Raw genomic sequence first — 18,667 nt, 5'->3', positions numbered from 1 at the left:
GTCTTTCTTCCTGGACCTCCTGTCCCATGATCCTCTCGTATCCCCTTTTGCCTATCACCTGTCCAGCTCTTGGCTCCATCCCTCCCCCTCCTGTCTTATATCATTTTGGATCTCCCCCTCCAACTTTCAAATCCCCTACTCACTCTTCCTTCAGTTAGTCCTGACGAAGGGTCTCGGCCTGAAACATCGACTGCACCTCTTCTAACATGCATGCATTGGGTGTATCTCAGTGGGGCCAACAAACAAAGGCCCTGACTCACTGGGTCCAAGGATTTTACACGCACATGTCAGCCCTGACTCACTGGGTCCAGGATTTTACATACATGTCAGCCCTGACTGACTGGGTCCAAAGATTTTACACACACATCAGCCCTGACTGACTGGGTCTGAGGATTTTACACGTGTCAGCCCTGACTGGGTCCAAAGATTTTACATACATGTCAGCCCTGACTGACTGGGTCCAGGATTTTACACACACATCAGCCCTGACGCACTGGTCCAAAGATTTTACACACACATCAGCCCTGACTGACTGAGTCTGAGGATTTTACACACACATCAGCCCTGACTGACTGGGTCCGAGGATTTTACACACACATCAGCCCTGACTCACTGGGTCTGAGGATTTTACATACACATCAGCCCTGACTGACTGAGTCTGAGGATTTTACATACACATCAGCCCTGACTGACTGGGTCCAGGATTTTACACACACACATCAGCCCTGAGTGACTGGGTCTGAGGATTTTACACACACACATCAGCCCTGACTGACTGGGTCCGAGGATTTTACACACACATCAGCCCTGACTGACTGGGTCCGAGGATTTTACACACACACATCAGCCCTGACTGACTGGGTCCGAGGATTTTACACACACACATCAGCCCTGACTGACTGGGTCCGAGGATTTTACACACACACATCAGCCCTGACTGACTGGGTCCGAGGATTTTACACACACATCAGCCCTGACTCACTGGGTCCGAGGATTTTACACACACACATCAGCCCTGACTCACTGGGTCCGAGGATTTTACACACACATCAGCCCTGACTGACTGGGTCCGAGGATTTTACACACACACATCAGCCCTGACTGACTGGGTCCGAGGATTTTACACACACATCAGCCCTGACTGACTGGGTCCGAGGATTTTACACACACACATCAGCCCTGACTGACTGGGTCCGAGGATTTTACACACACACATCAGCCCTGACTGACTGGGTCCGAGGATTTTACACACACATCAGCCCTGACTGACTGGGTCCGAGGATTTTACACACACACGTCAACCCTGACTGACTGGGTCCGAGGATTTTACACACACACATCAGCCCTGACTGACTGGGTCCGAGGATTTTACACACACACATCAGCCCTGACTGACTGGGTCCGAGGATTTTACACACACACATCAGCCCTGACTGACTGGGTCCGAGGATTTTACACACACACATCAGCCCTGACTGACTGGGTCCGAGGATTTTACACACACACATCAGCCCTGACTGACTGGGTCCGAGGATTTTACACACACACATCAGCCCTGACTGACTGGGTCCGAGGATTTTACACACACACATCAGCCCTGACTGACTGGGTCCGAGGATTTTACACACACACATCAGCCCTGACTGACTGGGTCCGAGGATTTTACACACACACATCAGCCCTGACTGACTGGGTCCGAGGATTTTACACACACACATCAGCCCTGACTGACTGGGTCCGAGGATTTTACACACACACATCAGCCCTGACTGACTGGGTCCGAGGATTTTACACACACACATCAGCCCTGACTGACTGGGTCCGAGGATTTTACAACACACATCAGCCCTGACTGACTGGGTCCGAGGATTTTACACACACACATCAGCCCTGACTGACTGGGTCCGAGGATTTTACACACACACATCAGCCCTGACTGACTGGGTCCGAGGATTTTACACACACACATCAGCCCTGACTGACTGGGTCCGAGGATTTTACACACACACGTCAACCCTGACTGACTGGGTCCGAGGATTTTACACACACACATCAGCCCTGACTCACTGGGTCCGAGGATTTTACACACACACATCAGCCCTGACTGACTGGGTCCGAGGATTTTACACACACACATCAGCCCTGACTGACTGGGTCCGAGGATTTTACACACACACATCAGCCCTGACTGACTGGGTCCGAGGATTTTACACACACACATCAGCCCTGACTGACTGGGTCCGAGGATTTTACACACACACGTCAACCCTGACTGACTGGGTCCGAGGATTTTACACACACATCAGCCCTGACTGACTGGGTCCGAGGATTTTACACACACACATCAGCCCTGACTGACTGGGTCCGAGGATTTTACACACACACATCAGCCCTGACTGACTGGGTCCGAGGATTTTACACACACACATCAGCCCTGACTGACTGGGTCCGAGGATTTTACACACACACATCAGCCCTGACTGACTGGGTCCGAGGATTTTACACACACACATCAGCCCTGACTGACTGGGTCCGAGGATTTTACACACACACATCAGCCCTGACTGACTGGGTCCGAGGATTTTACACACACATCAGCCCTGACTGACTGGGTCCGAGGATTTTACACACACACATCAGCCCTGACTGACTGGGTCCGAGGATTTTACACACACACATCAGCCCTGACTGACTGGGTCCGAGGATTTTACACACACACATCAGCCCTGACTGACTGGGTCCGAGGATTTTACACACACACGTCAACCCTGACTGACTGGGTCCGAGGATTTTACACACACACATCAGCCCTGACTGACTGGGTCCGAGGATTTTACACACACACATCAGCCCTGACTGACTGGGTCCGAGGATTTTACACACACACATCAGCCCTGACTGACTGGGTCCGAGGATTTTACACACACACATCAGCCCTGACTGACTGGGTCCGAGGATTTTACACACACACATCAGCCCTGACTGACTGGGTCCGAGGATTTTACACACACACATCAGCCCTGACTGACTGGGTCCGAGGATTTTACACACACACATCAGCCCTGACTGACTGGGTCCGAGGATTTTACACACACACATCAGCCCTGACTGACTGGGTCCGAGGATTTTACACACACACATCAGCCCTGACTGACTGGGTCCGAGGATTTTACACACACACATCAGCCCTGACTGACTGGGTCCGAGGATTTTACACACACATCAGCCCTGACTGACTGGGTCCGAGGATTTTACACACACACATCAGCCCTGACTGACTGGGTCCGAGGATTTTACACACACACATCAGCCCTGACTGACTGGGTCCGAGGATTTTACACACACATCAGCCCTGACTGACTGGGTCCGAGGATTTTACACACACACATCAGCCCTGACTGACTGGGTCCGAGGATTTTACACACACACATCAGCCCTGACTGACTGGGGATTTTACACACACATCAGCCCTGACTGACTGGGTCCGAGGATTTTACACACACACATCAGCCCTGACTGACTGGGTCCGAGGATTTTACACACACACATCAGCCCTGACTGACTGGGTCCGAGGATTTTACACACACACTCAACCCTGACTGACTGGGTCCGAGGATTTTACACACACACATCAGCCCTGACTGACTGGGTCCGAGGATTTTACACACACACATCAGCCCTGACTGACTGGGTCCGAGGATTTTACACACACACATCAGCCCTGACTGACTGGGTCCGAGGATTTTACACACACACATCAGCCCTGACTGACTGGGTCCGAGGATTTTACACACACATCATCAGCCCTGACTGACTGGGTCCGAGGATTTTACACACACACTCAGCCCTGACTGACTGGGTCCGAGGATTTTACACACACACATCAGCCCTGACTGACTGGGTCCGAGGATTTTACACACACACATCAGCCCTGACTGACTGGGTCCGAGGATTTTACACACACACATCAGCCCTGACTGACTGGGTCCGAGGATTTTACACACACACATCAGCCCTGACTGACTGGGTCCGAGGATTTTACACACACATCAGCCCTGACTGACTGGGTCCGAGGATTTTACACACACACATCAGCCCTGACTGACTGGGTCCGAGGATTTTACACACACATCAGCCCTGACTGACTGGGTCCGAGGATTTTACACACACACATCAGCCCTGACTGACTGGGTCCGAGGATTTTACACACACACATCAGCCCTGACTGACTGGGTCCGAGGATTTTACACACACACGTCAGCCCTGACTGACTGGGTCCGAGGATTTTACACACACACATCAGCCCTGACTGACTGGGTCCGAGGATTTTACACACACATCAGCCCTGACTGACTGGGTCCGAGGATTTTACACACACACATCAGCCCTGACTCACTGGGTCCGAGGATTTTACACACACACATCAGCCCTGACTCACTGGGTCCGAGGATTTTACACACACACATCAACCCTGACTGACTGGGTCCGAGGATTTTACACACACACATCAGCCCTGACTGACTGGGTCCGAGGATTTTACACACACATCAGCCCTGACTGACTGGGTCCGAGGATTTTACACACACACATCAGCCCTGACTGACTGGGTCCGAGGATTTTACACACACACATCAACCCTGACTGACTGGGTCTGAGGATTTTACACACACACATCAGCCCTGACTGACTGGGTCCGAGGATTTTACACACACACATCAGCCCTGACTGACTGGGTCCGAGGATTTTACACACACACATCAGCCCTGACTGACTGGGTCCGAGGATTTTACACACACACATCAGCCCTGACTGACTGGGTCCGAGGATTTTACACACACACATCAGCCCTGACTGACTGGGTCCGAGGATTTTACACACACATCAGCCCTGACTGACTGGGTCCGAGGATTTTACACACACATCAGCCCTGACTGACTGGGTCCGAGGATTTTACACACACACATCAGCCCTGACTGACTGGGTCCGAGGATTTTACACACACACATCAGCCCTGACTGACTGGGTCCGAGGATTTTACACACACACATCAGCCCTGACTGACTGGGTCCGAGGATTTTACACACACACATCAGCCCTGACTGACTGGGTCCGAGGATTTTACACACACACATCAGCCCTGACTCACTGGGTCCGAGGATTTTACACACACACATCAGCCCTGACTCACTGGGTCCGAGGATTTTACACACACACATCAGCCCTGACTCACTGGGTCCGAGGATTTTACACACACACATCAGCCCTGACTCACTGGGTCCGAGGATTTTACACACACACATCAGCCCTGACTGACTGGGTCCGAGGATTTTACACACACACATCAGCCCTGACTGACTGGGTCCGAGGATTTTACACACACATCAGCCCTGACTGACTGGGTCCGAGGATTTTACACACACACATCAGCCCTGACTGACTGGGTCCGAGGATTTTACACACACATCAGCCCTGACTGACTGGGTCCGAGGATTTTACACACACACATCAGCCCTGACTGACTGGGTCCGAGGATTTTACACACACACATCAGCCCTGACTGACTGGGTCCGAGGATTTTACACACACACATCAGCCCTGACTGACTGGGTCCGAGGATTTTACACACACACATCAGCCCTGACTGACTGGGTCCGAGGATTTTACACACACACATCAGCCCTGACTCACTGGGTCCGAGGATTTTACACACACACATCAGCCCTGACTGACTGGGTCCGAGGATTTTACACACACACATCAGCCCTGACTGACTGGGTCCGAGGATTTTACACACACACATCAGCCCTGAGTGACTGGGTCCGAGGATTTTACACACACACATCAGCCCTGACTGACTGGGTCCGAGGATTTTACACACATATATCAACCCTGACTGACTGGGTCCGAGGATTTTACACACACACGTCAACCCTGACTGACTGGGTCCGAGGATTTTACACACACACATCAACCCTGACTGACTGGGTCCGAGGATTTTACACACACACATCAGCCCTGACTGACTGGGTCCGAGGATTTTACACACACACATCAGCCCTGACTGACTGGGTCCGAGGATTTTACACACACACATCAGCCCTGACTGACTGGGTCCGAGGATTTTACACACACACATCAGCCCTGACTGACTGGGTCCGAGGATTTTACACACACACATCAGCCCTGACTGACTGGGTCCGAGGATTTTACACACACACATCAGCCCTGACTGACTGGGTCCGAGGATTTTACACACACACATCAGCCCTGACTGACTGGGTCCGAGGATTTTACACACACACTCAGCCCTGACTGACTGGGTCCGAGGATTTTACACACACACATCAGCCCTGACTGACTGGGTCCGAGGATTTTACACACACACATCAACCCTGACTGACTGGGTCCGAGGATTTTACACACACACATCAGCCCTGACTGACTGGGTCCGAGGATTTTACACACACACGTCAACCCTGACTGACTGGGTCCGAGGATTTTACACACACACATCAACCCTGACTGACTGGGTCCGAGGATTTTACACACACACATCAGCCCTGACTGACTGGGTCCGAGGATTTTACACACACACATCAGCCCTGACTGACTGGGTCCGAGGATTTTACACACACACATCAGCCCTGACTGACTGGGTCCGAGGATTTTACACACACATCAACCCTGACTGACTGGGTCCGAGGATTTTACACACACATCAACCCTGACTGACTGGGTCCGAGGATTTTACACACACACATCAGCCCTGACTGACTGGGTCCGAGGATTTTACACACACACATCAGCCCTGACTGACTGGGTCCGAGGATTTTACACACACACATCAGCCCTGACTGACTGGGTCCGAGGATTTTACACACACACATCAACCCTGACTGACTGGGTCCGAGGATTTTACACACACACATCAGCCCTGACTGACTGGGTCCGAGGATTTTACACACACACATCAGCCCTGACTCACTGGGTCCGAGGATTTTACACACACACATCAGCCCTGACTGACTGGGTCCGAGGATTTTACACACACACATCAACCCTGACTGACTGGGTCCGAGGATTTTACACACACACATCAGCCCTGACTGACTGGGTCCGAGGATTTTACACACACACATCAGCCCTGACTCACTGGGTCCGAGGATTTTACACACACATCAGCCCTGACTCACTGGGTCCGAGGATTTTACACACACACATCAGCCCTGACTCACTGGGTCTGAGGATTTTACACACACACGTCAACCCTGACTGACTGGGTCCGAGGATTTTACACACACACATCAGCCCTGACTCACTGAGTCCGAGGATTTTACACACACACATCAGCCCTGAGTGACTGGGTCCGAGGATTTTACACACATATATCAACCCTGACTGACTGGGTCCGAGGATTTTACACACACATCAACCCTGACTGACTGGGTCTGAGGATTTTACACACACATCAGCCCTGACTGACTGGGTCCGAGGATTTTACACACACATCAACCCTGACTGACTGGGTCCGAGGATTTTACACACACACATCAGCCCTGACTCACTGGGTCCGAGGATTTTACACACACATCAACCCTGACTGACTGAGTCCGAGGATTTTACACACACACATCAGCCCTGACTCACTGGGTCCGAGGATTTTACACACACACATCAGCCCTGACTGACTGGGTCCGAGGATTTTACACACACATCAGCCCTGACTGACTGGGTCCGAGGATTTTACACACACATCAGCCCTGACTGACTGGGTCCGAGGATTTTACACACACACATCAGCCCTGACTGACTGGGTCCGAGGATTTTACACACACATCAGCCCTGACTCACTGGGTCTGAGGATTTTACACACACACGTCAACCCTGAGTGACTGGGTCCGAGGATTTTACACACACACATCAGCCCTGAGTGACTGGGTCCGAGGATTTTACACACACACATCAGCCCTGACTGACTGGGTCCGAGGATTTTACACACACACATCAGCCCTGACTGACTGGGTCCGAGGATTTTACACACACACATCAGCCCTGACTCACTGGGTCCGAGGATTTTACACACACGTCAACCCTGACTGACTGGGTCCGAGGATTTTACACACACATCAACCCTGACTGACTGAGTCCGAGGATTTTACACACACATCAGCCCTGACTGACTGGGTCCGAGGATTTTACACACACACATCAGCCCTGACTGACTGGGTCCGAGGATTTTACACACACACGTCAGCCCTGACTGACTGGGTCCGAGGATTTTACACACACACATCAGCCCTGACTGACTGGGTCCGAGGATTTTACACACACATCAGCCCTGACTGACTGGGTCCGAGGATTTTCACACACACACATCAGCCCTGACTGACTGGGTCCGAGGATTTTACACACACATCAGCCCTGACTGACTGGGTCCGAGGATTTTACACACACACATCAACCCTGACTGACTGGGTCCGAGGATTTTACACACACATCAGCCCTGACTGACTGGGTCCGAGGATTTTACACACACACATCAGCCCTGACTGACTGGGTCCGAGGATTTTACACACACATCAGCCCTGACTGACTGGGTCCGAGGATTTTACACACACACATCAGCCCTGACTGACTGGGTCCGAGGATTTTACACACACACATCAGCCCTGACTCACTGGGTCCGAGGATTTTACACACACACGTCAACCCTGACTGACTGGGTCCGAGGATTTTACACACACACATCAGCCCTGACTGACTGGGTCCGAGGATTTTACACACACACATCAGCCCTGACTGACTGGGTCCGAGGATTTTACACACACACATCAGCCCTGACTCACTGGGTCCGAGGATTTTACACACACATCAGCCCTGACTGACTGGGTCCGAGGATTTTACACACACACATCAGCCCTGACTGACTGGGTCTGAGGATTTTACACACACATCAGCCCTGACTGACTGGGTCCGAGGATTTTACACACACATCAGCCCTGACTGACTGGGTCTGAGGATTTTACACACACACATCAGCCCTGACTCACTGGGTCTGAGGATTTTACACACACATCAACCCTGACTGACTGGGTCCGAGGATTTTACACACACACATCAGCCCTGACTGACTGGGTCCGAGGATTTTACACACACACATCAGCCCTGACTGACTGGGTCCGAGGATTTTACACACACACATCAGCCCTGACTGACTGGGTCCGAGGATTTTACACACACATCAGCCCTGACTGACTGGGTCTGAGGATTTTACACACACACATCAGCCCTGACTCACTGGGTCTGAGGATTTTACACACACATCAGCCCTGACTGACTGGGTCCGAGGATTTTACACACACACATCAGCCCTGACTCACTGGGTCCAGGATTTTACACACACACATCAGCCCTGACTGACTGGGTCCAGGATTTTACACACACATCAGCCCTGACTCACTGGGTCCGAGGATTTTACACACACACATCAGCCCTGACTGACTGGGTCCAGGATTTTACACACACCCATGTCAGCCCTCTGGGTCCGAGGATTCTGGAGGTTAATGACTTCAGCGGTAAATTTATGGATGGAGCCTCTCGGCTACCCTGCAGGAACTGACTGCGACACAAATACCAAGTAAACCAAGCACCATTGTGGAGTGAACACACTCATGACTCAGAGCTGGTCTCTCCACAATCCCAAAATACTCACTGAGTGGCTAAGGGCATATGGTTGGGGTTCTCAGCTGGGGTGGGCGGGGGGGATCAAAGAGAAAGGCGATGGATGAGATTGCAGCACAGTGGCCAATGCACCCTCGACGAGTGGCCTCAAATCGAGGAGCATTGAGCCGCTCCCCCCCCCCCCCCATTGACAAACTCAAACCCTTACCATGACCCGGGAATCGGGAGCACCACGAGATCCTGCTCTGCGGACTCCCATCCGTCCTCGGGAAGGGAGCAGAGCAAGGGGTGCGAGGTGGGGGCAAGAGTTAATCCAGTGGGGGCAGAGAGAATGGGGGCGTGGGCGTAGGCACTGAAAGGCAGAGGGGCAGAAGGGAAAGATGGGAGAGTGGAAGGCCGGAGAAGGGGGAGATGAGGGCGGTGGGAGGAGGGTCCGCTCTGCACGCCGCGGAACCCCGGATCCCCGTTCCCTCCCCGCTGCTCCGTGTCACCGAGCAGAGCGGCCTCGGCCCGCTAGAAGACCAGCCCAACCACACTGACTCTCTAGTCCCTCCCTCCCTCCTTCTTCCCTCCCTCCTTCCTTCCTCCTCCTCCGCCGGCAGGCTGGTCCCGGAAACTCGGACGCGGCTGTGGCAGAGGGAGGGGAGAAGGGGAGGCGACGTCTCGTACCTGAAGGACGCGGCGGTGAGTCTGAGCGCATTGTGCCGGGATGAGGAGACGGTGAGACGGTGAGGCAGGGCAGCCGCGCTCGCTCGCTCGCTTCAGAAGCAGTCCACGAAGCACTTGAAGGTGAGTCTGAAGAATCTCATGGACGCAGCTCCCGGGTCTGGTGCCGGGCTGCCGGACTGAGCGGTGCCGAGCTGTTGCCCTGGTTCCTCGGCCGGCTCCCCATCAGATTCTCCGCACCGGCGTCGGCGCTCGGCTTTTGACGGGGCCGGCCCGGCCCTGGGGCCGCCCACCGGCCGCTGATTGGTGCCGCTGGCGGCCCCGGGGCGGGGTTGAGGAGGGGGGCAGCGATTCCTGGTCGGAGCGGGGTACCCGAGGACTCGGAGCTGCCGGGCTGACCGGCATCGCACGACCCGGGGCAGGGCCTCGGGGCGAGAACTGTACCCACGGGCTGATAGGCGGGGGAAGCTCGCTCGGAGCCAAGCGGTAGGAACGATCCTGTGGACCTCTCCTGGCGTCACATCACCCACTCTCTCTCTGCGGCTCCAGGGACAGCAGCCAAGGGCGAAAGCCTGGAGACGCTGACGATCTTCATCGTTTCCTTTGCGATGAATACCCTCCCCCCGGTTGCTGGTCGTTTTGTTGCGGAGTCCCAGGTCAAATGTCTGTTTCATGCCCTGGGGTCAACAGTTTTCCGAAAGTGGCTGCACGGGTTTATAGGGTGGTTAAGAAGGCATGTGGTTGTCGGGGCATTGTGTCAGCAGCTTTATAAAACTCTAGTTATGCCGCATCTGGAGTATTGCGTACATTTGTGGTCGCCCCACTGTAGGAAGGAATGTTGAGATTTTGAAAACAGAGGTTTACCAGGATGCTGTCTGGTTTAGAGTGCATGTGCTATCACGAGAGGCTGGATAAACTTGGGTGGTTTTGTTTTCTGGGGCAGCGGAGGCTGAGGGGAGATCTGATATCTTACAGTTGGTTAAAAGTTCAGTGTCCCCTCAGCTGGTCCGAGCAGAGCTCTGCCAGTCCCATTTCCCCATGTTTGGCCCATATCCCTCCAAACCTTTCTTTTGCATTAATTTGTCCAATGTCTTTCAAACATCATAATTATACTGTACCACCTCTACAAGTCCCCCTGGCAACTCATTCCATGTACCCACCACCCTCTGTGTGAAAGTGTGTCCCTCAGGTCCCTTTCCCCAGAGAGCCTGTGCTCTCTGGTTTTAGACTCTCCTCCCCTGGGGAAAAGACTATGAACATTCACCTCATCCATGGTCCTCATGATCTTATAAAGTCAACTGTGTCTCTTTTTATCCGCTGAAGAAAAAAATCCCAGCCCGCCCAGTCTCTGCCCATAACAGAACTCCAGTTTAATGACCTGGTTCCTATAGAGGGTGACCACCACTGCGTACAGTACTTACCAGCACCTGATATGTCTGTCACATGATGCCCAACTTCTGCTCTCTGTGCCCTAAGGCTGCCAAATACCTAACACTTGTCTCTCCACCTTTAGGGGACTATGTATCTGTACTCTAAGGACTCTCTGTTCAGTAACACTCTCCAACACTAACATTTACTGTGTGCCCTTCCCTAATTGAACGTACGATAGCCACCCAGACAAAATCTGATTCCTTGAGAGATCGAACAAGTTATAATGTACCAGTCTCCAAAAGAAAGGGAGAAGCATACCCAGCATCATCGTGGTCACCTTTAAGTGTCAGCATAAAGTTGTGTAGAGACTCAGCACGCAGACACCAAGTGTTCAAGTTTATTATAATTCAATCGTGCATATTTATACAACTAAATGAAACAAAGTCTCTTAGGGACCATGGTGCAACATACAGTACATATACAAGTATCACATACAGAACATAAAATAACATTAACACAATTATATTAACAGGTTAAAAATAAAGTTGGCGCGTGGGCAAGTGGTTAAGGCGTTCGTCTAGTGATTTGAAGGTCGCTAGTTCGAGCCTTGGCTTTGAGCAAGGCACTTAATCACACATTGCTCTGCGACGACACTGGTGCCAAGCTGTATGGGTCCTAATGCCCTTCCCTTGGACAACATCAGTGGCGTGGAGAGGGGAGACTTGCAGCATGGGCAACTGCCGGTCTTCCATAGAACCTTGCCCAGGCCTGCACCCTGGAAACCTTCCAAGGCGCAAATCCATGGTCTCATGAGACTAACGGATACCTATATATATAAAAAATAAAGTAGTCTGTGATGTACAAGCGCATGTAAGTGCATGTACATTTGTTTGTTCTCTGCCCTGTCATATGGCATGTGCAATCATGGTCCTTCCATCACCATGATTGTTCTTGGCAAATTCTTCTGCAGAAGTGGTTTGCCATTGCCTTCTTTGGGCAGTGTCTTAACAAGATGGGTGACCCCAGCCATTGTCAATATTCTTTTGCCTGGCATCAGTGGTCGCATAACCAGGACTTGAGATATGTACTGGCTGCTCATACGACCATCCACCACCTGCTCCCATGGCTTCACGTGACCCTGGAAGGGTGGGGGGGGGGAAGCAGGTGTTACACCTTGCCCAAGGGTGACCTGCAGGCTATAGTGCCCTACACCTCCTTGGCAGAAATGTATCTCCACCCTGCCACCCTAGTTGCATGTAGAACATATAATTAAATATACAACACTATTACTGCCTTGATTAATGTGTATGTGTGGTAATAAAGTATTCAGAAATCTCACAGTTTAAGGGGAGAAAGTGTGTGAGGTCCTACAGTACTGTGCAAGTGTTAGGCACATGTAAAAAAATTCTGTAAAGTGAAGATGCTTTCAAAAATAATGAAACAACAAATTTCTAAATATCAGAAAATTTACTAGAAAGAGGATTAAACAGTAAAAAACTAAATCAAATCAATATTTAGTGTGACCACTCTTTGCCTTTAAAACTGTATCAATTCACTTAGGGACACTGTTGTGCAGTTTTATAAGAAAATCGGCTGGCAGGTTATTCCAAGCATCTTGGAGAACTTGCCATAGTTCTTAGACCATAAGACACAGGAACAGAATTGGGCCGTTCAGTCCATCGAGTCTGCTGTGCTGTTCCGTTGTGGCTGATCCCAGATCTCACTCAACTTCATAAACCTGCCTTCTTGCCATATCCTTTAATGCCTTGACTGATCAGGAAACTATCAACCTCCGCTTTAAATATACCACGAACTTGGTCTCCACCACAGTCTCTGGCAGAGCATTCCACAGAGTTACTACCTTCTGGCTATAAAAGAAATCCCTTCTGACCTCTGTTTGTAAATGGATGCCCCACCATAGGAAACATCCTCTCCACGTCCACCCTATCTAGACCTTTCAACATTTGGTAGGTTTCAATGAGATCTGCCCCCCTTCCCGCATTCTTCTAAATCCACCCACGTTCTTCTGCAGACTTTGGCTGTCTCGCTTGCTTCTGTCTCTCCAGGTAATCCCAGACAGCTTGATGATGTTGAGATTAGGGCTCTGTGGAGGCTCCATACAGTCTATAGCATAGTAGTATAGCAGTTAGCGTACAGCACCAGCAATCAGCCATTGGGATTCATTTCCCACTGCTGTCTGTAAGGAGATTGTACGTTCTCCCAGTGAACACATGGGTTTCCTCCAGGTGCTTTGGTTTCCTCCCACATTCCAAAAACATACGGATTAGGTCAGTGAGTTGTGGGCATGCCACGTTGATGCCAGGAGCATGGCCACACTTGCGGACTGACCCCAGCCCGCCCTCAGTCTGGATGTTTCACTGTATGTTTTGACGTACATGTAACAAATAAAGAGAATCATTAGTTCTGAGTGTGGTGAAAATGACTCCCCCATCTGAGGAATTACCACCTCAGAATTGAGCAAGAGTTGAGGATGGACGAGAAGACGTTTCTTTGCTGAGAGGATGGGGGATCTTTGGAATTCTTGAATCCATGAGGTTATGAAAGCTCATTCAGCAGATCTTCCAGAAATTGAAAGGGATGATGGTGTGAAGACAAAGATCAGCCATGACATTGATGGGAGGTGGTGTGGAGCCTCAGCTATGTCCGGTGTTCTGGGAATGGGCATCACTCTGTACACTCTGACGAGAGTGTTGAGAAACATTTTCAATCTCTCATCGCTACAGTCGAAAGTTCCCACCTGCTTCAAAAGGGCAACAATTATACCAGTGCCCAAGAAGAGTAGTGTGAGCTGCCTTAATGACCATCTCATCCAGCAGCACTGACATCTATGGCCATAAAGTACTTTGAGAGGTTGGTTATGGCTAGAATTAACTCCTGTCTCAGCAAGGACCTGAACCCAATTTGCCTATCGCCACAATAGGTCTACAGCAGACACAATCTCACTGGCTCTTCACGCAGCCTCGGATCACCTGGACAATACAAAATACCTTATGTCAGGATGCTGTTTATAGACTAAAGCTCAGAATTTAATACAATCATCCCTACAGTTCTGACTGAAAAGCTCCAGAACCTGGGCCTTTGTATCTCCCCCTGCAACTGGACCCTTGTCTTCCTAACCAGAAGACCACAATCGAAAATAACATTTGCACCTCACTGACAACTGATGCTGGTGCACCTCAGGGATGTGTGCTTAGCACACTGCTCTTCTCTCTCTACACCCATGACTGTGTGGCCAGGCACAGCTCAAATAAAAACATAAGAAATAGGAGCAGGAGTAGGCCATCCGGCCCATCGAGCCTGCCCCGCCATTCAATAAGATCATGGCTGATCTGTCTGTGAACTCAGCTCCATCTACCTGCCTTTTCCCCATAACCCTTAATTCCCTTACTATGTAAAAATCTATCTAACTGTATCTTAAATATATTTAATGAAGAAGCCTCAACTGCTTCCCTGGGCAGAGAATGCCACAGATTCACCACTCTCTGGGACAAACAGTTTCTCCTCATCTCCATCCTAAATCTTCTCCCCTGAATCTTGAGACAATGTCCCCTAGTTCTAGTCTCACCCACCAATGGAAACAACTTTCCTACTTCTATCTTATATATCTCTTTCAAAATTGTGTATGTTTCTATAAGCTCCCCTCTCATTCTTCTGAATTCCAGAGAGTATAGTCCCAGGTGACTCAATCTCTCCTCATAGATTAACCCCGTCATCTCTGGAATCAACCTGGTGAACCTCCTCTGCACTGCCTCCAAAGCCAGTATATCCTTCCTCAAGTATGGAGACCAGAACTGCACACAGTACTCCAGGTGCGGCCTCACCAGTACCCTGTATAGTTGCAGCACGACCTCCCTGCTCTTAAATTCAATCCCTCTCGCAATGAAGGCCAACATTCCGTTTGCCTTCTTGATAACCTGTTGTACCTGCAAGCCAACTTTTCGCAATTCATGCACAAACACTCCCAAGCCCCTCTGCACAACAGCATGCTGCAATCTTTCACCATTTAAATAATAATTTAGATGGGGTAGAGTTTGTTAGGTGTGGTTCAGGAAGGTTTCTTGACACAATAAGCCTACAAGAGGAGAGGCTGTACTTGATTTGGTATTGGGAAATGAACTTGGTCAGGTGTCAGATATCTCAGTGGGAGAGCGTTTTGGAGATAGTGATCATAATTCTATCTCCTTTACAATGGCATTGGAGAGAGATAGGAACAGACAAATTAGAAAAGCGTTTAATTGGAGTAAGGGGAATTATGAGGCTATCAGGCAGGAAATTGGAAGCTTAAATTGGAAACAGATGTTCTCAGGGAAAAGAACAGAAGAAATGTGGCAAATGTTCAGGGGATATTTGTGTGGAGTTCTGCATAGGATTTTCCAATGAGACAGGGAAGTTATGGTACGGTACAGGAACCGTGGTGTACAAAGGCTGTAGTAGATCAAGTTGGGAAGAAAAGAAAAGCTTACAAGAGGTTCATAGAGCTAGGTAATGTTAGAGATCTAGAAGATTATAAGGCTAATAGGAAGGAGCTTAAGAAGGAAATTAGGAGAGCCAAAAGGGGCATGAGAAGGCCTTGGCAGGCAGAATGGAGGAAAACCCCAAGGCATTCTACAAGTATGTGAAGAACAAGAGGATAAGATTTGAAAGAATAGGACCTAACAAGTGTGACAATGGGAAAGTATGTATGGATCTGGAGGAAATAGCAAAGGTACTTAATGAATACTTTACTTCAGTATTCACTATGGAAAAGGATCTTGGTGATTGTAGGGATGACTTGCAGGGGACTGAAAAGCTTGAGCATGTAGATATTAAGAAAGAGGATGTGCTGGAGCTTTTGGAAAGCAACAAGTTGGATAAGTTGCCGGGACTGGATGAGATGTACCCCAGGCTACTGTGGGAGGTGAGGGAGGAGATTGCTGAGCCTCTGGCAATGATCTTTGCAATATCAATGGGGACGGGAGAGGTTCTGGAGGATTGGAGGGTTGCGGATGTTGTTCCTTTATTCAAGAAATGGAGTAGAGATCGCCCAGGAAATTATAGACCAGTGAGTCTCACCTCAGTGGTTGATAAGTTGATGGAGAAGATCCTGAGAGGCAGGATTTATGAACATTGGAGAGGTATAGTATAATTAGGAATAGTCAGCATGGCTTTGTCAAGGGCAGGTCGTGCCTTACGAGCCTGATTGAATGTTCTGAGGATGTGACTAAACACATTGATGAAAGAAGAGCAGTAGATGTAGTGTATATGGATTTCAGCAAGGCATTTGATAAGGTACCCCATGCAAGGCTTAATGAGAAAGTAAGAAGGCATGGGATCCAAGGGGACATTGCTATGTGGATCCAGAACTGGCTTGCCCACAGAAGGCAAAGAGTGGTTGTAGATGGGTCATATTCTGCATGGAGGTCGGTCACCAGTGGAATTCCTCAGAGATCTGTTCTGGGACCCTTACTCTTGGTGATTTTTATAAATGACCTGAATGAGGAAGTGGAGGGATGGGTTAGTAAGTTTGCTGATGACACAAAGGTTGGGGGTATTGTGTATAGTGTGGAGGGCTGTCAGAGGTTACAGCAGGACATTGATAGGATGCAAAACTGGGCTGAGAAGTGGCAGATGGAGTTCAACCCAGATAAGTGTGAAATGGTTCATTTTGGTAGGTCAAATATTATGGCAGAATATAGCATTAATGGTAAGACTCTTTGCAGTGTGGAGGATCAGAGGGATCTTGGGGTCCAAGTCCATAGGATGCTCAAAGCAGCTGCGCAGGTTGACTCTGTAGTTAAGAAGGCGTACGGTGTATTGGCCTTCGTCAATCATGGAAATTAATTTAGGAGCCGAGAGGTAATGTTGCAGCTGCCTAGGACCCTGGTCAGACCCCACTTAGAGTACTGTGGGTCAGGCAGCATCTATAGGAAGAAGTGGGTTAGTGTTAGGCTTCTTCCTATAGATGCTGCCTGGCCTGATGCGTTCCACCAGCATTTTGTGTGTATTGCTTGAATTTCCAGCATCTGCAGATTTTCTGGTGTTGGAGTACTGTGCTCAGTTCTGGTCGCCTCACTACAGGAAGGATGTGGAAGCCATAGAAAAGATGCAGAGGGGATTTACAAGGGTGTTGCCTGGATTGGGGAGTGTGCCTTATGAGAATAGGTTAAGTGAACTCGGCCTTTTCCCCTTGGAGCGACGGAGGATGAGAGGTGACCTGATAGAGGTGTATACGATGATGAGAGGCATTGATCATGTGGATAGTCAGAGGCTTTTTCCCAGGGCTGAAATGGTTGCCACAAGAGGATACAGGTTTTAAGGTGCTGGGAAGCAGGTACAGAGGAGATGTCAGGGGTAAGTTTTTTGCTTAGAGAGTGGTGAGTGCGTGGAATGGGCTGCCGGCAACGGTAGTGGAGGCGGATACAATAGGGTCTTTTAAGAGACTTCTAGATAGGTACATGGAGCTTAGAAAAATAGAGGGCTATAGGGAAGCCTAGGTAATTTCTAAAGTAAGTACATGTTCGGCACAGCATTGTGGGCTGAAGGGCCTGTATTGTGCTGTAGGTTTTCTATGTTTCTAATAATCTGCTCTTCTATTATTCCTTCAAATGCCAACTATAAATATGCTAATGATACAACTATTGTTGGCAGAAATTCAGATGGTGACGGGAGGGCGCACAGGAGCGAGATAGATCAGCTGGTTGAGTGCTGTTGCATCAACAATCTTGCACTCAACATCAGTCCGGCCAAAGAATTGATTGTGGACTTCAGAAAGGGTAAGACAAGGGTTGACACACCAGGGTGCTGAGAAACCTTTCGGTCAAGATGGTGCCTGTGTACATTGCTCCTTTTGTCAACATCTTCTGGATAGATCATGAAGCCATCTTTTTCACTTATGTTTGTGTCTCATCTTGACTGTGATTCTGGAATTGTTGGAGCCCGTGTTTTGCTG

General features: G+C 50.0%; 1 protein-coding gene across 1 annotated transcript in view; it reads right to left on the bottom strand.

The window, feature by feature from the left end:
• LOC134356991 (sodium- and chloride-dependent creatine transporter 1-like) overlaps nt 1-10,585 on the bottom strand; it is a 114,207-nt gene extending 103,622 nt beyond the window's left edge. Inside the window, exon 1 of the mRNA XM_063068288.1 lies at nt 10,351-10,585. Coding sequence (XP_062924358.1) covers nt 10,351-10,381 — 31 coding nt within the window. The 5' untranslated portion in view covers nt 10,382-10,585. The remainder of the gene's footprint in view (nt 1-10,350) is intronic.
• Nucleotides 10,586-18,667: the final 8,082 nt, after the last annotated feature.

Source organism: Mobula hypostoma, chromosome 15 (genome assembly GCF_963921235.1).
Source record: "Mobula hypostoma chromosome 15, sMobHyp1.1, whole genome shotgun sequence".
Lineage (NCBI taxonomy): Eukaryota > Metazoa > Chordata > Chondrichthyes > Myliobatiformes > Myliobatidae > Mobula > Mobula hypostoma.
This window is presented reverse-complemented; position numbering and strand designations above follow the sequence as displayed.